This window comes from Lissotriton vulgaris, chromosome 7 (assembly GCF_964263255.1).
Source record: "Lissotriton vulgaris chromosome 7, aLisVul1.2, whole genome shotgun sequence".
Classification (NCBI taxonomy): Eukaryota; Metazoa; Chordata; class Amphibia; order Caudata; family Salamandridae; genus Lissotriton; species Lissotriton vulgaris.
This window is the reverse complement of record NC_141695.1, coordinates 113,003,702-113,026,388: the sequence shown is the minus strand read 5'-3', so window position 1 is coordinate 113,026,388 and position 22,687 is coordinate 113,003,702. Positions and strand designations below refer to the sequence as shown.

At 45.7% G+C, this 22,687-nt stretch overlaps 1 protein-coding gene across 4 annotated transcripts in view; it reads right to left on the bottom strand.

Annotated features, from left to right (window-relative positions):
- The window catches only part of LOC147700941 (killer cell lectin-like receptor subfamily F member 1), a 105,213-nt gene that overhangs the window by 67,302 nt on the left and 15,224 nt on the right, over positions 1-22,687 (bottom strand). For 2 of the 4 annotated variants that reach the window (XM_086928550.1, XM_086928552.1), the window contains exon 2: positions 18,528-18,578. In XM_086928550.1, the coding sequence (XP_086784676.1) occupies positions 18,528-18,578 (51 nt within the window). The remainder of the gene's footprint in view (positions 1-18,527; positions 18,579-22,687) is intronic. The other 2 variants (XM_086928551.1, XM_086928553.1) reach the window with 1 other exon arrangement.

Genomic DNA, 22,687 nt, shown 5'->3' with positions numbered 1-22,687 from the left:
GACGACCCAACCTCTTCGCCTCCCTGTAGACCACTAGTAACCGAGGGGCCAAGAGGTCAGCGTAAGCTGCATAGAACTCCACTGGGAGGCCATCTAGGCCCGGGGTCTTGTTTCTCGCCATCCGTTTGATGGCCCCGCGGATCTCCCCTAAGTCGATATCGGATCCCAGGGTTTCAGCCACTTCCTGTCCTACTGTGCGGAGTTCCAGTGGGCTAAGATAGTTGTCAAGCCGATCCGGGTCACGCGCGGAGCGACTACGGTACAAACTTTCGTAGTAATGCCGGAAGCAACTAAGAATCTCCGGTTGGGTGCAAACCTCGGTCCCATCTGCCCTACGCATATTTGTCGTTATCTGGGACTGGCGCGTGGGGTTGGCCAACCACGCCAGCAACGCACTTGACCTGTCTCCCTCCGCAATAGACCGGACCGTATAGGCCTTATAATCAAAACAGCGGAGCCGCTCGACCTCCACCGCTACCTTCTCCCTCGCCTCTACCGTTTGCGTTTGCAATTCCGGGTGCCCGGGACGGCTAACCTCAAGTTCGCGGAGTGCCCGGTCCGCTGTATCTAAATCAGCCAGGATAACACGCCTCATGCCCACCTTCTTAGAGATACAGTAGCCCCTCACCACCACCTTAAAAGCGTCCCATTCGAACGCCCTAGTACTCGCGGAACCGCCGTTGGACGCAAAATAATCCGTGATTTTCTCCCCTAGGTCCTCCTTGAAGACACTGTCCTCGAGGATCTCGGGGCGCATCTTCCAGGTGGGTACTGCCGGCGTCCCGGGGAACCAGCGAACGTCCAGCAGGAGGGGGTTATGGTCCGAGATGGTCCGCGATAGGTACTCCGAACGGACCGCTGCCGAAACTAGTTCGGGCGAACCAAGAAAGCCATCTAGCCTGACATGTAGCTCATGGAGGCTCGAGAAGTATGAATAATCTCTAGTCGCGGGGTGATGCGCCCTCCAAATGTCCGTCAAACCCCAGCGGGTCTGCCAATCCTGACGACCCTTGGCCGTACGCCGGACCGGGGAATCGGGGAGCGGGGGATGTGAGCGGTCCATGTCCACATCTACTACGGAGTTAAAGTCTCCCCCCAGCAGGAGGGGCCCGGCAAAAAAGTGGGCCAGCGAGCCCGATAACCCGGAAAGGAAGGCAGTCTGGTCAACATTAGGAGCATACACACAGCAAACGTTCAGATCCCTCCCTCCTAGGGTGCCTGAGATGGCCACGAAACGCCCCTCTGGGTCCAACACTGTCCTCGTGACCTGAAAGGGGACTCCTGCCCTAATCCATATTAGCGCCCCCCTGGCATAAGCAGAGTACGCCGTGGAGAAGACCTGCCCTCGCCACCTACGCTGAAGCGCCGCCCCTTCCGCCTTGTTCAGATGCGTTTCCTGCAGCAGCGCCATTTGCACTCCCCTACGCACTAAATAAGCATGGACCTTGTGACGCCTGGACATAGTGTGAAGCCCCCTCACGTTCCAAGTAACACATTTCAAGTTAGCAACATCAGCCATTGTCCCATAGTGTTCTTGCACAGTCTTCCCGTTTGGGTCCCCCCAAAGAAAAAGCATCAATCCTCCCAGCGCTGATGGCGGCCATTTTCCCCAACCAAAACCAAACCACCCAAAAACCAACAAGGCCCCCCCCCAACCACCCCAGAACAGGACCCAAACTGCACCATTTAGATCCCATCCAAACCTCGGCGTGTATCAACCCCAAAACCCCCCCTAGTCCCACGGTCGCCACCGTAGGAAGGCCTTATGGGCCAGGTGCGGGCTGGGCGGAGGCAGTGGGCCCTCGTCGCCCAGGCTACCAGGACCATAGCAAGCCCCCCCCGGTATCAAACCCTCCTGGGGCAAGAGCAGAGGCCCCCCAACCCTCCCTCCTCCGTTGTCAGCAATAAAGAACGGCAACCGCCTCCCCCCTGCCGGGCCCCCACCCAAAACAAGGCAGCGTACCCCGTCACCCTTGTCCGTCTAAAAGGTCCTCCACCGACTTCGGTGTGATCACCGGTGTATGGGTACTGTCTGCCACTGAATCCTCCGAGTCCGATGGTGCCCCCTGGGCACCCGGGTTTTCTTCCTCCTCCTCGAGAGTTTCATCTCTTGCTCCCGATAGTTCCGACAGAACCTCCAACACTCCCCTCCGCTCCGATGATGTCTCCGCAGTCGATGGCCCTCCCGTGCGGCCGCGGCGATTTCTGACTCTCTTGGATCGCCTCCTTTGTTCCGGCTCATCCTCCCGTTGGGTCGAGGCGCCGAAACCATCTTTCCCTGTCCGATACAGTTCGAGCCAGTTACAGACCTCCTCCGGGGTGTCGAAGAACTGGGTTTTGTCGTCGACAATGACGCGGAGCTTCGCGGGGAATAGGAGGGAATATTGGATGCCCTCACTTCTGAGTTCACGCTTAACCGCCAGGAAGGAGAACCGCTTGCGTTGCGTCTCGTAGGTATAGTCAGGGAAGATGTTCACCTGACTGTTCGCGACCTGGAACGGGCCATTGTGCCTGGCGGCGTTTAGGATCAAGTCTCTGTCCCGAAAATGTAGCAACCGCGCCACCACCGGCCTTGGAGTGCGTCCCTGCTGTAGGGGTCGTGCTGGAACTCTGTGGGCCCGTTCCAGAGTGTAGAAGGAGGACAGCCCCTCCGGGACCACCGTGTCTCGGAGCCAGGTCTCCAAGTATCGCACCATATCACCATCCTCGATTTTTTCCGGCAGGCCCACCACTCGGATGTTGTTCCTTCTGTTGCGGCCTTCCGCATCCTCCGCCCTCCGTTCGAGGGTCTCGATTCGGGACATGGCATCCTTTATCGTCGCAGCTAAGGTTCTCTGCGCCGGTTCCAAAGTTTTCACCGTGCCCTCCACCTCCTTGACCCGGTCTGAGAGTTTACCATGGTCCGCCCTAAGGAGGCCCAGGCCTGTCGCCACCTGAGCAATGTCCTGTTGGAGGGCCGACCGAGTAGCCTCTATCGCCTCCAGTATTCGGTCGAACTGTTGCTGCAGCGGAGCGCCATCAGGTCTTTTGGGGTCTCCTTGCTCTTCCTTGTCCTGGGCTTCAGAGTCCGAGGTGGTCTGGTTGGATCCCTTGGCTCCTCTGGGTTTCCCCATGCTGCCGGGGGCTCTCCGTAGGTGTCCCGGAGTAAGCGTCTCCGCGTACAGGAGTCGATCACGACCTTCCCGGGAATTCCGTCTCACATCGGGTCTGGGCGATCTCCTTCTCCAGAGCCTGTAGGGGCTCCGCCGCCTCGGCTCACACCACCGCCACGTCGTCCGAGGGCACCGATGAGGGGGTGGAGACAACCGTCGCCTGGACGGGCAGGCCCGTTCACCCACTATAGCTCCCGGTTGAGGGCCACCAACTCCCTCGGTTGTTCCGTGGCGCCAGAGTGTCGCGCCTCCCATGTAGTTGGATTGGCCGGGAGGACGTATCTGGCTGCGGAGTCGCGATGCGGACCACCACCTGTAGCCGAAGGCTCCCACATCCGGTGCCCTCCAGTGCGTGGGCACCCGCCCAGTCGTCTAATCGGGTGTGAACCCGTTGTATAAAGTCTGAGCCCGTCAATGTCCACTGTCCAAAACAACCGAGGATGGTGAAGCCGGGTGTCAGCCGACATCCGCGAGTCCTCCTCAGCTCAGTAGCTTCGATCGAGGGGACAAAGGAATCCGGGCGCCATGTTGGGTCGCACTCCGCAACTCCGCAAACTTCGGCATTTCTTCAGAGCAGTCCCCGTCCAAACTCCACTAAGGCCCCCGGCAGGGTGTCGTCGCCTCGCACAACCGAATGCGGGGTTTGGGGTGCCCCTCAGCCTCCGATTTTCAGGATAATCTCGGGCTTAGTCCCGGAGCCGAGCTCTCAGGCGACCATCGCCATCGGCGCCCAAGCCACGCCCCTCCGCGGGATGCAGACTAGTTATAGCTCAGCGTGTTGTACTCGTTTTGTTGTCATCACCAATATGCAACATTATGTCACTGTATGCAAGAATACGTACATATGTATGTGGCCCCTCGGCCTGTAAGATGGCTAGAAATGCAATAACATTTGTTTTGAAAAAGAAACGACAGAATGGAATGCTATCTAGAGGAGTTCACAATGGTTGCAGTTACCTGAGGTTAATTAAGAGTCAAGAGATATTTAGGACAGACTCCTCCTACATTAACCCCTAGTTCCACAGCCTGCCTAGAGCAGCTCTTCACGCTCAGCCCTCTACCTACTCTCTCTCCCCTCACGACGCTCTTCCCACTCCGCCCCCCTCCCCACTCTCTCTCCCAGCACACCTCCCCCTCGCTCCGCCCCTTGTTTAAACTTGAAAATACCTCCCGCCTCTCCTCCCCCTTCCTTCCCTCCCCCCGGCTTCTTCCCACCCTCCACCCTTTGCCCCGAGGACATCACGAGAGCCGCTAACCCTCCTCCAGGAGCCAGCTGATGAGGGAGGAGACGCACAACTGCGGACCTCTCCTGCTGGCACACGAACAACATCACCTTCTTCACTCTTCAGCACACCAGCCATATTTTTGGGGGACTAGCCAGAGTTGTTAAAGTTGAGCTATATGTACTGTGAAGCCAATGCAGACAGCGGCAAAGTGGCAAAGTGGCTTTGAACGAAACTCAAAACAAGTAACTCTCACTAGGGTCCGCAAGGCTTTAATGTCGAGAAAGAGTGCACGCTCTAAGAGCTGAAAAAATGGGACAACGTTTGCGTTCACTCAAATTCTGTGATGCTTCTATCCACAGCTCGAAAAGTTATTTATAAAGAAAGAGACATCTCTCACTTTCCCCTCGTTCCTGCCAGCTGTCACCTCCACATTCCACATCCTCCGTACTTTTAATTTTGAATCATTATGTTGCCCTCCTTCTCCGTAACTCATTCTTTCTCCCGACTTTTCTTCCCTTTACTCCTTTGTTATCTACTCCCAACGTACTTCTCTCTTCTAATTTCATTTAATAGGTCGAGCCTGGTCAGCCCATGCACTGCTATGCAAGGTGTGCTGTATTGGAGTATGGACTTGAAGCCCTGCCCACTCTCTCCCCACCACCACATCCACCACCACATCCACCACCACCACATCCACCACATCCACCACCACTACATCCACCATCACCACATCCACCACATCAACCACCACATCCACCACATCCACCACCACCACCACATCCACCACCACCACCACATCCACCACCACCACATCCACCACCACCACATCCACCACCACCATATCCACCACCACCATATCCACCACCACATCCACATCCACCACATCCACCACCACATCCACCACCACCACATCCACCACATCCACCTCCACCACATCCACCACCACCACATCCACCACCACCACATCCACCACCTCCACATCCACCACTTCCACCACTTCCACATCCACCACTTCCACATCCACCACTTCCACATCCACCACCTCCACATCCACCACCTCCACATCCACCACAACATCCACATCCACCACCACCACCACATCCACCACCACATCCACCTCCACATCCACCACCACCACCACATCCACCACCACCACCACATCCACCACCATCTCCACATCCACCACCATCACCACCACATCCACAATCACCACCACATCCACAATCACCACCACATCCACCACCAGATCCACCACCACCACATCCACCACCACCACATCCACCACCACCACATCCACCACCACCACATCCCCCAGATCCACCATCACCACATCTATATGTGTGGCTCTGTGTGTGTGTAGGTGCAAATGCAATGTTCTTGGATTTTCGTCACAATAAAATACACTGGACATAATCTTCACAAAAGTTATTTACAAACGTTTACGCTATTGCCATTATAAATTACAATAACTTTTATTTAAGTATTAATTATTTACACAATTAAAAGACATTGTTATTTGTAATATCAATACATCTAAGTCACGTAAATACAACACACATTGCATTACAAATGCTATAGGTGTCACATTTGCGAAAGTTAAAACTATTGACATTGTAACTGACAAAGCTATTAATTTTGCTATTTTTAAAACCAGCACAAATAAAAAAAAGTGTCATTTACAATACCAATCGCTCAAACTTTCCTAATGCGAGACCTATTGCATTTCCAATGCTTGTTGTAAAATGTTGTTAGGCATGGAGTGGCATTGAGCTCCTTAAGAGTGCTCCCTTCTAAGAGACAATTGCATTGCATCACTTTATGATATGGTGAATGCAAAAAGTCACATTAGATTGGTCCTAGTATTTTCAATGAAGAGGATATCTTAATTCGCTGGCTCTAGAGTCTGCACTAAATATTCCCTAGTGTGGCCATGAAATATTGGTATTTGCTGACTTAGCCTGGATTATGATATTAATATTGTTACTTTAATGTGTTCACTCAGATGTACTAACCTGTTTATTAAGACAAATTTGTGCGTAACTCTGAAATTAGATCACTGAAGATTGAGAGAAAATAAGCTTAAAATGTATAGAGTGATGGTCTACTACTGAGGGAGACTGAAGGAACAACAAATGAATCATACTGTTTGAGTGGACCAGTGGCAATGAGACTGTGGAGGACCGAAGGCAGTGATTGGCTCACCGCATCATAAAGAGAAACACTGCGGCTGACATTTTAGGACTCAATACCCATGTCCTGAAAATAAAAACAAAACAGCATATGACATCTGCAATGGCATCAATGATGACTACTGTGCATGGCAGGGACACAAGTCATAGTCTATATAAGCACATATGTTTATGTAATTTAAGCTGTACATCATTCTGTCCCATCTAGTACTTATTTACATATTTCAAATGATGTACTGTTTTATAGAGTAAATTAAAAAGCTGTATGGTGAATGATGTCATCAGTAATGTCATGAATGATGTCATATGACATTTTCAGTAGGGATGTCATCAATTATGTCTTTTAATATGTGATGAGTAACGTAATATGTGAGGTCATAAGCAGTGCATGGCGAGAGCAGAAGGTATAGTTAGCTCAGTAAACTATAACTGTTGAATTTAAGAGGTACTTTTAGTTTAAAATCGTATCTTTAAATGACATTTTCAACTAACTATAATGTCATTTAACCTTCTTTTTTTAGTTAAAAAATAAAATAAAATAAAAATAAATATAATATATATATAATCCAGTCTGGCAGGTGGTTCAAACATGGAGTGGGGCATTCCCTTTACTGCACCACCAAACTCGTAATAAGGCAATGAAACTCACTGTATTCAATAGGAAACGCCTATTCCTTCAAATGTCTTACACTCAATCTATGAGTACAGACCTCATTTTCCTGTATTGAGTTGTCTCACAAAAACATGAATTGCATGATATTTTTTTGAGAGGGAGGGAGGGGCATGGGGGCAACATTTAATCCTGTTGCCGACATGTATTTCTTTTTCTTTCTCTTTAAAGGGGTATGAAATTTTTTTGTATACCCTTCGATTGTCCTTAAATATATCAAATCTATCAGATCTATCAGGAATTAAAAGATATTTAATACTTCCATTCCACTACTTGTCAAAATTTGTAATAAGGTGCACAATGTTTCCTTTAGTGCTCTATTTGTCAAAAAAATTTAAGTGCATAGCGCATTCTTTCCCAATGTATTAATTAATACAAACAACTTAAAATTAAACTGCAAAGACAGGTCACCGCCAATAAAAGGGGAATTTCTCATGCTTCTATTGCACTGTTCAGAAAAATGATGAAGTGCATCATCTTCCCATAAGAGAAGAGGTCTTGCATTCCCATTATGCTGATATTGCACTTATCTATCAGAAAAATAAAGAGCATAGTGCACTACTTGGCAAGGAAATAAAGTGCATGATGCAGTCCCTCTTAACTTATTAAGCAATTTAAAGGACATAAGATTAACTGCAAAGAGAGGTCACCACAAGTAAAACGAAGGATCTCATGCTTCTATTGTACGATTCAGAAAAGAGATACCATGCATCAGATTAAAATAGGAGGAGGGGCGACATTCATTCCCATTGAACTTTTATTGCACTTATTTATCAATAATCTAAGGTGCATAGTGGTTTCACTTCTAAGTCATTAATTTGTGCACAGCAACTGGAATGACTGCAAGTTGTTTAACATGTCCACTACATAATCTAAAATAGGAAGTGAATTGTGGGGGATGAAGAGGTTCCAAATTCATATGACACTGTAACATGTCGAGATAAGACGCTTAGTGCTTTCTTCAAAAGAGTAATTTATTTAGAGCAAATAATGTACAATCCCTTTCAACACATAAGGAATCCAATCAGTTTAACATGAATTCATGATCTACTGGTGCACATAAATATCTGCTTCAGTGTTATGCCCTCAAGGTATGTTGGTGCCCAGGGTAAGAATTAATTTGGACTCTTGTCTTCTAGCTCCTTTTCTCTGTCTCCTCCACGGGGATGTAGTTTTATATGTCTGATCCCATAAAATGAGAATCCTTCCCATGACCCTTGATGGTGTTGCGTGTAGTTTATTACCATTTTTAATCGCTTTTGTATGACGGAGAGTCCTTATTATTAGTTTTTTGATCATACTTCCAACATACAAATTTGCACATTTACACTCAAGTGCATATAGTGCTTATTCTGCCTAACAAGTTGTGTTATATATGGTGATAGTCCGTCCTTCCCGGGGCATCTCCTGCATTATGGACCTATGGCAGAGGAGCATCTCCCCACTGGTGAAATGCCAGCAGACAGAATAAAAATAAAATGACAATAAAACTATTCTATTGTCATTTTCTTTTTCACTTCCTGTCCGTGAGTCTGGGGTGGATGTGGCATGTCTCAGCATCAGCAGCAATGGGGGAGTGGTGGTAGGGACTGAAAGTGCACATGTCGGTTTGGCCAGCCATCCATGGCCGGCAAAACCTGCATGTGCACTTTGATATCTCCAGGCTGTTTCACGGAGGTAACAGCAGTGCTCAGGGGCACATGCACCCAGTCCCTGCTGGAGCATGAAACTGTCCCGCTCCGCCCAATCCCAGCACTTCTCTCATGCTGGGAGTAATTGCATGAGAGAAGCGCTGGGATTGTGTGGAGATTCTGGAAGCCTGTGAGCCTGGGTATTGTAGTGCCAGGAGCAGTGCTGTACGGCAAAGTCGCTGAAGATCACAGGCAGGCAGTGAAAGGCAAGTGTTTAAACTATTTTTGTTGTAATGTTTTCGCTGCACTGCCCACCAAGTTGAAATGAATGTACGTTGTTACAACTCATGCTTTTACCACGCATGCCTTTACAACGCAGGTTTTTCAACACAAGTCGTTACAACGACTTGCGTTGGGGGGTGCTGGATAGTGAATAGTTTAATTTACTATTCCAACTCCAGTCCCCGTGGATAGTAGGGAAGGTGTTGGATAGTAAATTAAACTATTACCTATCCTAAGGCGCCCCCCAGCGCAAGTCGTTGTAATGACTTGCGTTGAAAAACCTGTGTTGTAAAGGTACTGCGTGGTAAAAGTTGCGTTGTAAAGGATGTTTCCCAGTCGAAATGGCAGTCTGTCAAAGGGTTTATAACTTTATTGATTTTTCCCATATTGGCAGGCTTTGCAAGTGTTACATTTTAGTGAAGCCTTTTCTACTTTCCATTAGCCAATCACGTACCTTCCCTGGGTTGAAAGTGTTTTTTGGTTAAAATATCACCCAATGATTTCATTTCTCAGAAGGTTATTCTTGAACTTAGGCCAATATATTTTCTTAAATGCTGATATTGTTCCAAGATATTGCAGTTCTTTTTCAAGTTCTTCCTGAAATTAGCTGTGCTCGATTAAATTCCAAGAACTGGAGTACTAATGTGGCACCCACCACGCAAGCTTCCATTGCACGATATATGTTTGCACTGTACAACGATACCATGGAGTGAAAGCTTGTACACTGTTTTGTGCAGGAGTGCTGTGGTACCACTCAGAATGGCTGTGTAGGCCTCAAATCCTACTTCAGTAGTGCCTCACCGGTGGCCCACACTATGTTTTCTAAATGTTGGCCTCTTGGTGGGCAAAGAGTCCGTCTAGGTCCCTGACTTAACTGCCTGGCGTATATGGTGACCACCCTGCACCCTTATATCTTTTTTTTTTTACTTTTTGAGGCACAGGGACTGATTCCCCAAGTCCTCTTATGGTGACCACAATTTTTTTTTCTGAGTTGCAGCCAGACAATAAGATTGCTTGATACTACGGAATCGGCAGTACCTTGGTACAGATATGACCAGTGGGAGAAAAGGCACCCACGGCCAATTAGAGGCACCTATTTTTTGAATTTTCAGTACCACTGAAGGCCTTGTCCAACCTACCTAACTTTTTAACCCATTCAAGCTCAACCTGAACACCTCTTAAAATGCTAATTTCTCGAAAGCCGCTGAATGGACTTTACATCAAATAAGAATCATGCTTTCTGAGTAACATCTAACATTTTGCCAAAGTTCAGCATTTTTTGTACAAAAATTTCAAAATAGAGAAAATGTCTCTAAATCAGTGCCCGCTTCTGACAAATTTGTCCTCCTCTTGTATCAAACATGCCTCCAACATTGGTAACCTGCATAGCTGTTACTTGAATAGCTTATCTTTTTTTGTGAGTTGAAGCTCCCTGTATAGCTTACAGGAATAGAAGTCTTATAAGCCTCAAGTCATAAAGCACAAGAGATGGGAGGGTCTCCCTGCTCATTAAGAATGCTATTAAATGGTCTCATATCTAGAGGTGCAGGAGGTTAAATGTTACTTCCCTGTAGAGAAGGAGGCACACCTAACTAAAAGCGTAATATAAATAAATTGCATACCTTCTGACATCATTTTTTGTAATCTGTTTAACTTTCAATGGAGAGCAGCGAGAAGGAGTTTTAAAAACAAAAAATTGTATGGTGTCTTGTACATAATCTTCTGTGTATTGATACATGCTTTTATGGGTAGAAACATATTATACATATCTTTAGATGTGCATTACTGGGTCAATTGTTTGCACAGTTTGTTGTGTGCAGATGAAACATTTTATGTCGATTTCAGAGAACTTTTGGAAGTTTTGTTCTTGTCGTCCCCAAAACACAATGGGCCCTATGTATCATCATCACCATTTGCGATTTCTAAATAGCTAATTTTAAGGAATCGCTATTTAGAAATCGCTAAATGGTATGCATGAACAAAATCTGTATTTTTTAGCGATTTCCAATTATTCCTTATTTGCGAATTCGCATTTTGCGAATTCGCAAATAAGGAATGATTTCCCATTCATTTCTATGGGCCAGGAGTCATAGAAATGACTGTGAAATAATTCTCAATTTGCAAATTCGCAATTTGCTAATCGCAATTTGAGAATTATTTCAAGGGTGCAGGGGTGTCTCAAGCACACCCTGCTGCATCCCTGTAAATTACATGTGTGTGCATATGGCGCACATACATGCCCAATGGGCATGTATGTGCGTCATATGCCATCCTCACAAATGCACAAATGTGCATATTTACAAGAAATCGCAAATTACCACCAACTACAAGTTGGTGGTAATTTGCGATTTCTAAACCCGAAATCACAATTTTAAAAAGCTTAATACATAGCATTTAAGGAATCGCAAAATTGCGATTCCGTAAATGCTTAAGCAAAATAAGGAATCGCAATTTTTTGAAATTCCTTACTTTGCTAATTTTTCATACATTCCTAAATCAGTAAAAAGGCCGTTTGCGATTCGCTAAGGCCGAAATTCTGCAAATTTCGGCCTTAACGAATCGCAAAAGGCTTGATACATTTGGCCCCTAGTGTGCCATGCGTGAAATCCATGGGGTCAATTCACAAAAGAGTTTATTAGTACAGAGAGTAGTATTTTAGAAGAACTCTATTACAAACTCTTGAAAACTTTTGTGAATGAGCTCAAAAGTAAAACACCCTCCTTCCTATAAGTTGGAGGCAAAGAGAGCACAATCCTTTCTCTCTATCCTGCATTTGAATATTCCCTGAGATCCTATTTTGTATGGTATGGGGCCAATTCACAAATGCACTGAAGAGGATGTAAACTGGAACAAAGGGAACACATTTGTAGTTATTCCAACATGATCTTGTGAATCGGCCTACAATATTTTTTAACCAACTAGGCAAGAGCACATCCTCCACACTGGAGCTTAAAGACCGGAATCAAATAGTCAAAGACTTTGTAAATTAGAAAGTCCCACTGAAGACTTCCTATACAGCATCCAACAGCTCCAACCATAGCACACATGGAAATGTAACAGATGGTCACCTGCCATTATTTGTATTGGACCAGGTACAGATCAAACATGCTGAGCATGGGTGAGCCTGTCCTGTACAAATCTTAAGTCAGTACACGTCCAGTAATCAGATTCCATCATGATTAAGCCTCTGTTCTTTTCGTGCATTCTATTACTTTGTATAGTGAATACTTTGAGTCACACCAGGTGTTTTTGATGGACCATGATTGAGAGCTATGGGACTGAGGCTGAAGGCAATGCAATTTTCCCTCAGTGCATGTCAGTGGGTTGGCCTTTGTACAGAGCACACAGAGCAATGGTCCTGTATTCCAGTTGCAAATGAAATCCTGTGTAAATGTGTGTGTGGAGCTACACAGATGTCAAAATATTGATAGGGCGAAAGTAAAAGAAAATAAAGTGCTTACATGTGAGTGAGGTCTGTGTTTGTTTGGGAGAGTCGAAGTGAAAGCGATGCCAGAAAGTGCATCCAGGATAGAGTGAAAAGATGGTGCTGAAGAGGAAAGAGGTGAGGCTTAAGTTATGCAGATAGATGAGATGTGAGATATGTCTAACATAAAATGTACAGAACTGAAGACCAATACTCCTTCTGCAGGCCTCAATACTATTTATTCACAAGTCTCACAATTTCAGATTTGAAAAATGACAATACTAATTATTTACACGAATATCATTGTTGTTACTCATTTATCCTAGAAAGCACACAATCATTGAAAAACCAATAGTTATAGCAGGTGTTAAGTGTATGTAAGTTGCTATTTAGTATGCTGTATGCTTGAATGCAATAACAGAAAGGTCACGAAGAGAGAGAAACCAAAAAACTGGTCGGATGGAACACTACAGAAATCACGAAAATGTATTTTACATGTTTGAGCCATGTCCCTTTTAGAGACCCCCACTTTGTCCATCCCACTGAAAAGCCTGTCTGCACATATTTCTATATAACTGATTGCAGCCTGTATATGTGTGGGTTTCTCCAAGCCAGGTTTGAACATTCTCTTCGATACTACATGCAGTGCAAGACCAACACACACTTTAAAGGGCCTGATGTTGTCGCTGCTGCACAATTTGCACTCTATAGTAACCATTGAGTGTGGTAATGCAATAAGATATTGGGCCATGTTTAATGTGTTCAAATATTTCAAGACTACAAATTTACAATTGCTTTATAATCCTTCTTGCTATCTTACTGAATTCGGTATTAAATATTGCTTTAAAATACACCAATTGCCAATCTTTTTTTAAAGTGTTCTTATTGGAAGAGCCCCCAAACCTAACGTTTGTCAATTGAGCGTGCTCATTTTTATCACTACATGAAAGCCACACCGAACTTCTACACCCCACCACTTTCAAATGTCATCAGCCATCACTGAACCACATCACACTGAGACGACACAAACTAGACGAAACACTGGTGATGTTTAATGAAGTTAGACAGATACATGTATTTGGGATACATTTTTGATTGGTTCTTTGAAATCTGAAAGTTCCTCAGTACTTTTATTTATTTTATTTATTTTGAAAGTTTTATAAACTGCGAACAAGATCCTAGCGGATATCAGAGCGCTATACAAACAGTAAATGTTACTTATACAGACAATAAGAGCGGATCCAAACAAATGTACAAAGAATATAGTAAAAAACATCATAGTTGGTAGCAGCAGATCCAAACAAATGTACAAAGCAAAAAGTAAAAAAAGTATAGTTAGATTTAACATCAATAAGTGTCTTGTGGTTGGGAGCGCGAATGCATCTCATCACAGTGATTCAGCAGACAATACTCATGTGTATTTGGACATGAGGGTGGATTTAACTTCCTTTTTAAAAGAAGTAGTGGACGGGTTAAGTCTGATTTCTGGGGGTAAGGCATTCCAAATTCTGGGTGCCATCCCAGAGAAGGATCTGTTATAAGTTTTTGTCTTATGGAATTTTTGTGGTTTCAGTAGTAATTTTTCCGCATTTCTTGAGGATCGGGCCCACCAGAGATCGTCAGTTTCTGTGCCAGGTAACTGTGTGTCTTTTGATGTAAGGCTCTGTGCGTCAAGCACGCAATTTTCAGCTGAGTTCTCGCATCTAGGGATAGCCAGTTCAGGGATTGAGGTCCGGGGAGATGTGGGAACTACGCTTAGATCCAGTTATGAGTCTTGCTGTGGCGTTGATTGAAGCGCTAAGAGGTGCAGTTGATGCTTTGGGTAGGCCACAGAGAGCGACACAACCGTATTCCACTCTAGGTATAACCAGAGCTTGTACTGACTGCTTAAAGTCAATGTGTGGTAGGAAGGGTTTTAGTTTCCTCAATGTGTTTATCTGGAAGTTAGCTCCCTTTGTAGCATTGCTGATATGTTTTAGCATGTTGAGGTTACTGTCTAAAGTTATTCCAAGTGACTTCGCTGAGTCCATAATGGTAGGTTTTACGTTGAACACTGTGATATGTTTGATCCAATCTTGCATTTTCGGGATTTGAGAAGGCGGAGCTATTAGTAGGAATTTAGTCTTCAGGGCGTTCAATTTAAGATGATTTTCTGCCAGCCAAGTTTGGGTGTTTCTAAGAGCTGTGTTAAGTAGTTTGAAGTCCTCTAGGGTGTTTATCTTGAGGTGTAGCTGTGTGTCATCTGCGTACATGTGATAGTGCAGGTTTGAGGTTTGTAGAATTTCTGTTAGGGGTTCCAGGAAGAGATTAAACAGTGTTGGGGATAGAGCTGATCCTTGCGGTACCCCCAAGGTTACTGGGACGGGCTTGGACAGGGTGTTATTGACTTTGAATTGTTGTGTCCGATTTTGGAGAAATGAAGTAAACCAGCTTAGCACTGCCCCAGATAGGCCCATTCTGTGTTTCAGGGGGTTTAACAGGTTCTCGTGTTCTCTGAGGAGAGGTCGAGTAGGATGAGTAGACAGGAACTATTTTGGTCAAGTATTTGTAGCGCATCGTCAATGATGTGTGTCATGGCTGATTCTGTGCTATCACCATCACGGAAACCTGATTGGTGTTTGTTGAGCAGGTCAAAGTGATCGATATGTTTCGTTAGCTGTAGATGCACACATTTTTCCAGCAGTTTGGCTGGGGTAGGGATATTGGAAATAGGGCGATAGTTGTTTAGGTCCGTGGGGTCTGCCGTGGGCTTCTTTAGAATGGGTAAAACCTGGCCTACTTGGAGGGTGTCTGGGATGCATCCTTGTTGAAGAGAACTGTTAATGATCTTGGACCAGAGAGGTAGAAGCAGTGGAGTAAGGTCTTTGACTGCGTTTGCCGGAAGCGGGTTCAGAGAGTGGTTGGCTGGGTTCAATGCACTTGCCTATAGCATCTTCGGAGTAGGAAGAAAATGATGACCAGTCTGCATTATTTTTTAGGTTGGACTTGATGGGGGTTGGCATGGCGTGGTTCTGGGAGCAGGAGAGGTTAGTGTATTCGGTCTCGCATATAAGGTTAGATGCTTTAGGAGGTCGATCTTAATGGTGTTGGTCTTCACGGTGAAGGAGGTGGAGAATTCTTCACAGTTTGACTGCGAGCATTCAATATCTTGTGGATGATGAGGTGCCTCCTTAGATTGGTTTTTGATCAGATCAAAGAGTTTTTTGGGACGGTTTCTTGCCTGGTCAAGTTTAAGGCTGAAAAAAATGGCTTTGGTGCGCTTCATCTTACGGAAATATGGGTTTTTCTTTGTCCTGAGAATCTTGAGGTGGTTGGTAGATGGTATTGATCTCCAGACCCGTCCTGCAGTTCTGAGAGAGCGCCTGTCCTCGTTGAGTATACCGTTATACTAAGGTTTAGAATCTTTCACAGAGACTCTTTTTAGTTGCAGAGGTGCTACCTCGTGTATTATTGATGTCATGGTTGAGAGGTAATGGTTGGTGAGATCGTGCACTGTGGAGGATCCTGCGGGCGGCAGCAGTAGGTTGGAATAGGAGGAAGGCAAAGTGTTGGGATTAAGTTTTTTCAGGTGTCTTTTCCACATGTTTGGTCTTGTGGATTGGGCTGAATTCATTTTCACTGTTTCCTTAATGGTGAAAGTGATGATGTGATGGTATGACCAGTAGCAGGGTAGGGTTGACTCTAACTGAATATAGCCTGTTTTAGAGATTAATAAGTCCAGAATCGATCCTTTGTCGTGTGTTGGGATGTTGCAGAATTGCGTTGGGTCTAGGTCAGCTAGGAAATTCTTAAGACTGTTCACTGCTGTATCATTAGGATCATTCCAATGGAGATTGAAGTCTCTGAGGAATATTTGGGTATTTTGTCGCCCCATGTATGATGAAACCATGTCCATGAGGTGTTTGGAGAAGGCGAGGTTCTCACCTGGTGGATGATAGATGATATGTGGAGAGCATACAGGTTTACCCTTGCTAGTGATGTTAAGGCACATGCATTCGCATGACTGGAATAATGGGGAGATGGCTCTGCTTACAGAGATATTGCTACGATGTATGCAGGCTATGCCTCACCCCGTTTTGTCAGCTCTAGCTCTGTCTAGTCTGATGATGTTGTAATGGGGTGGAACTAAAATGTCAATGATTGATGTGGAGGATTCTTTTAGCCAGTTTTCAGTTAGCATTATCAGGTCTGGCTCATGTGTGAGGATGAGGTCAGCTATGTCCACTGCATGTCGAGCGGCCGATCTGCAGTTTAGGAGAATACATTCGAGTTTGGGCGTGCTGATGGTTGCAGAGGGTTTCTGAGTGAAACGGATTCTTCTAAGGTTGTTGTTTGTGATGCCTCTGGTGTTAGGTTTAGTGGTCCTATGGGGATTAGGGGGTATAGTAGGAATTAATGGTGCTGCAGGTGTGGTAGGCTTCAATGGAGTGGGAATTAATAATGCTGCGGTGGGGTAGGCTTCATAGGAGCGGGATCGTATGGGCTCACCAGGGAGAGTAAATCGCTCTCTGAGAGCAGATTGGTGCTTCTAATAGGTCGAGATGAATTGTTGTAGGAGGGGACTGAGGACCAGTTGGGACAGTGGGGATTCATGTTAGTGGTAGTTTGATTTCTGGGCCAGCTGAATTTGGGGCGTCTAGTTGCTCTAATAACCCATGGTTGTTTCGCCTAATGATCATTGAGAGATTGGAGCTCTTCTTTGATTTGGTTTAATGAAAATTTGATCTCATCAACTCTGGGGTTATGTGCAGGCGGGCAGGTGGTGTGTGGTTGTGTTAAGGGTTGTGGGTGTGGATATGGGTTTGGATGCATGCAGTGTGGTCTGGCCTGGTGTATTGTTTGTTCAGTGTGTGAGAGCGAATGGGAGGGGTGCTGAGGGTGGGAGTGTGTGTGTGAGGTGGGCTGTAGGGGTGCTTACAAGTGGTGTCTGGTCTGGTGTATGGTTATTTGTGTGTGTGAGTGTGGATGGGAGGGATGCTGCGGGTGAGCATGTGTGTGGTGGGTGGGCTATGGGGGTGGCTACGAGTGGGGAGTGTGTCTCTGATGAGGGTAAATATGGAGACTGGCTTGGTGTGTGGTAAGGGGCTACTGTGTGAGGGGGAGGTGGGGGTGTGTCCGGGGAAGGTAGGAGTGTTGTAGGTGTGAATGTGTGTGTTAGGTGGTCTATAGAGGAGGATGGCTGGACTGAAGGTGTGGATAGAGTTATGGATGATGGTGGGTGGGCTGTGGGAGTGGATGTCTGTAATGTGGAGGAGGATAGCTGGGCTGATGGAGCAGGTAGAGTTGTGTATGGCGTTGGGTCGGTTGTGGGAGAGGATGGCTGGGATATGGGTTTAGGAAGTATGCTCGGGGGCAAGGTGATAACGGAGGGCCATGTGTCGTCTAAGTCCTCTGGGTGGTGGATCTCACTGTGGTCTAACAGCTGAAGTAAGGCTGGTGGTTTAGCATGGGGGAGTGGTTACTATGGGTGACGGTGTTTGGGGAGGTTGCAGAGGCAAGAGAGTTAGTGAGGGACAAGTGGGGGTTAACCAAAGGGGCATCAGTTGTATCGGTTAAGCGGTGAACGGTGTTTGCTGGGGGTGCAAAGGTAGCTTCGGCTATGTTGAATTGGGGGTTGTGTGGTGACTTGGCGTGTGTTGGCAGGAAAAGGTCGGAAAGAGGTAGCGTTGTTGTGGGTAAGGATACAGGTCCATGACAGCACTCAGGCCATGGAGGTGGGGGCAAGATCTTTTGGGAAATTAATGTAACAGAGCATGTGGCAAGCGGTGTCTCCTTTCGTCCTTACATCAAAAGGAACCTATATCACCCAGTACCAATAATGGAAAAAACTGTTTTTCTCTTACACACTTCTGTCATAAAATCGCACATTGAGATGTCATCCATAACCTTAAGTCACCATCATAATCAATAATTACACAATATTGTGAAGATACTGTCCAGCAGCAAACCATACCTGCATAACTTGGTTGAGGAATCAAACTCAGATCTGCATAGGTGACTCCTGCTAAATAACATTGAAAAGTAGATGGTCAGATTATCATCACTGGATAGATGGATTTCAGCAGAAACAATGAGAAATGGAGCAGTGAGAATGAGATAGTAGATAAGGAAACTAAAGGGGAAAGAGAAAGATTCATAGCTTTTTTAACACAAAAGCAGCTTGTAGCAGGGAGCAGAGGTTAGTTTTCAAGGAATGGATTTAAAAAAAAACACATTGATAGTGGTGCTAAGACACAGTGGGCTGCAGTCCTGCCACAGTTTGGGAAATAAAAATAAGATAACATGTATTAAGTTAAACTTAAGTTAGGAGTACAAAACTTAGACAAACTTAAGACAAAATCCTAACTTTACTACTCCTAAATGCCTTTTGTGAATACCGAAAGTTGTAAAGTTAGGATTTTGTCTCAGATTACTTTTGTGAATTGGGCTCTTTGTATTGCTGGTGGGTCACCAATAGACGTACCTCATGAATATTAGTGAGATAGGTCTCGGTTTGTGACCCATTGTGAATGCCACTAATCACAGGGATGTTGGCCTTTTTTTAAAGCAATGCATTTCAAAAAAAAAAAATGAAAATCTTTCTTTTAACTTTTTTAAGAATAGCCGGTGCTCTGTGGTACCGCTGCCTGCTCTTAAAAAATACCTTTAAGCCCATTCTCAATGGGGAAGGGATCTGCACTTCCCCTACACAAATGGTTACCCACCTACTTGAATTTGGGGGTAAAATGCTAATGTTTTGCAACCGCATTTCAGTCGAAAAACATTCAAACATACCACTGCTGTTCGGTATTAGGCAGGGGAGACCTAAACACACCTATTCCAAATACCAAATCGCAAGGTCAAATTGATAATCGAATCATAAACAGAACTTAGTACATTTTACACAGCTTTTTTGTGAATCAGCCCATTTGTGACCACAAAAATGCTTTGTATCTTTGGCCCCATGGTCCTTAAAAGAACTAGTGCTGCTTTTTTTAAAAAAAATAACAGTTTTCCTTTTTGGAAATCCTCCAGGAAGGGGAAGGCTCCAGCAGTGATACTTGGACCAGTGGCTGACCCCCTGAGCTTCCTTGACTCGTGTCCCTTTCCCTTTGCGAGTCAGTTACCACGTCTTCTGAGGTGTTGATAACTGATTACTGCAATTGTAGTTGCATGGCATTAAGACACACCATACCTCAATGCAAACAGGAAGGAAGCCTTCTTCTACTCCCCTGCTTAACTGTGATTCGATATGGATCATCAAACCCATTTTTAAGCAGAAATGCACTTCTGACTCATAAAATGGGTAAAGAAGATTGTTAAAAACATTTTGCATTCACAACATTTTGCTATTGCAAAACGGTTTTGTACATCTGCCTTTTTGTGTAAAGAAGGTAAATATTTGTAGCATCCAGTGGCAGCTGGTGACATTTGAAAGTGGTCGGGCGTGACATTATTGTTGTACTGCACTGCGACGAGCGAGCGGGGGGTTTTGAAAAAAGAGTGGACAAATGGTGCATTTTTAAGCAAATTTGAGGAAGCAGGAAGGGTAATAAAGCAATTAGTGCTCGGCCTAATAAACATAGATCGGCCACTGCACCTCCCCTCCTCTCACTTCACACAGCTTTGCTCTTGTTGCTGAAATAGTACAGCACCATCTCAACAAGTCTGACAGCCAAACCTATTAGTGCTAGGAAATGTGGACACTTCACAATCTGAACCAGCAACCACTGTACACCAGCCAAAGCATACAAGTTACAAACAATGGCCAACCTCCAGCATGCATTAGTAAAAGATTAACATATAATATCAAAAGAAAGTCAACTTTAAAAACAGAGCGAATGACGAGTCCATCCCTCATTTTCACACGTAGTCATGAGAAGTCGAGTCCAGAGAAGCGCTGTACTTGGCGCTAGAGGCAGGCAGTTGAGAAAATGAATACCCTGAGCCGAAACAAGCCATAGTAAATCAAGCAGCCTATAACATGTGCAAATATGACAAACAATTGATTTAAAGGAAGCAGGCATTCCATTTGGGAATCGCTATGACTGCCCGAGAATGCCTCTATCCCTGCATTTAACTTCTCAAAATAGTTTTTCTATAATTGCAGCCACTGCCCATTAGACCCGGGCAGCATTAAAATCATCCGCCATGGTGTGCGGGCCGGGGCACCTGGGGGAGCAGGCTGGCCTCCCCATTTAAAGAGGAGCCAGGTTTGTTCAACTTCACAGCTCCTGAGTCAGTGTGTATCATTTGTTTATCTCAGATGGACTCAGAAGAGTCCCGAATGGCTTCCCAAGTCAAAGAATGTGAACAGCTGGGGCTGGGAAAGACGGGAGCAGTATCTAATGGGCCCATTACAGTGTTCCCTCCTGCATAACTAAGAACTATAAACGGACAAGAACACAGAGATATCTGCAAGAGTAGCCTAATTTTATTGAACCTCAAAGAAATGATCTAAAACATACATCTAAAAAGAAAGGGGCAGATTTCTGAGGCCCTTACGCCTCTTTGCGCCGCAATTGCGTCACTTTATTTGACACAACGGCAGCGCAAACAATGCGCCCTATTTACAACGTGAAGCATCTAGGAGATGCGTCACGTTGTAAAGCCCTGCGCCATAAGGAGGCGTTCCTGCTCAGGGGGGGGGGGGGGGGGGGGGGGGCGTTCCTGCGCAGGAACGCCTCCTGAAAGTGGCTCTTTCAGGCCAATGTTGTGTCAAAACCCTGCGCCTGCTTGAAGCAGGCGTAGGTCTTGACGCAACATTGTGAAGATGGGGCACCCCCGAGCCTTGCTGGAGCTGCGTCGCGCTTGCGACGCAACTCCAGCAATGCGCCACCTTTCCGGCACAGATGCGTCACGCATCTGTGCCGTTTTTGCCCCATGGTGCGCCGCATTGTAAATGCGGCGCACCATGGGTGGCGGTGCTGTGGCGCACTGTGGCGCACATTAACTGGAGCATCCCTGGGGATGCGCCAGTTAACATAAATCTGCCCCATAGTTTTTATTCCTACTTCGTCCTTGCTACCTGCAGAACGAGGTTCAATACAATATGCATTATTATCAAACCACGAGCTGCAAAACAAAACCCAAACTCACAAGGCGAGGACGCACAATGCTTTCTAATTTTCTTATTCTTCCACATGTTTAATGCATACATTCATAGCATAGCATATAGAGAAAACAACATATTAGGATATTAGATAACAGAAAAATACTAGGCGGTGCAGCAATATCATATGTGTGACAAAGAACAATACAGTGTCAAGAATTAAGCCGGGACCACAGATGCCCAAATGCCATTCAGGTGATTTGCCCCCTTCTTGCCTTTAAACCTTAGAATGGCAGCCTCTGTTACATATACCTGGACAAGAGTCAAGTGTCTGTCACTCATACACAGGCGGAGGTGTCTAATTGGCCTTTTCACTGGTGACGCAGAGCGAGCAACAATAATTGCAATGGGAATGATAGCAAAGACTCGTTTGCCTGCAGCGGGTTTCAGCCCCAGCATTATATTGTTTATGGTAATCTGTAGGTCGCCTTGCAGTTACCGAGATAGCTGCTGATCTATATCCGACCAGTATCGGTTTAGATGTTTAAAACTAACAAACCTATGAGTTCTTCAGCCCGCAACGAGGGGCTAAGAACTGTTCGCTTAATGTACGGAAATGAGGCAGAGCACTACTAATAGTGACCCACTACTGCACAAGAAGCAGCGGATATTGTCGCTCAAATGAACTGCAGTGGATTGGGATACATCGTCACAGTCCCATATATGGACAGCAGTGGTGCTGAGAGTTGCAGGCACGGCCCCATACATGGATTTTGGTAGTTCTGTCAAGTGCCAGCATTGCCCCATAAATGGATAGCAGCAGTGCTCAGAATTGATTCACTGTCCCATAATTTACTGCAATAATTCTGTGAAGTACTGCAATGTCCCATAAATAGACTGCAGTGAAGCAGAGACGTGGCTGTACTGTCCCATGAAAAATATGGCGGCCCTGGGCGGCACCTACATTGTCCCAATGAATGGGGCTGCTTAGTGAGGCAAAGCCCCAGCGCCCCAATGGACGGACCGCCACTGGTAGAATTTCAATTACTGGAAAATAAATAATTCTATTGTGAATCTTTATT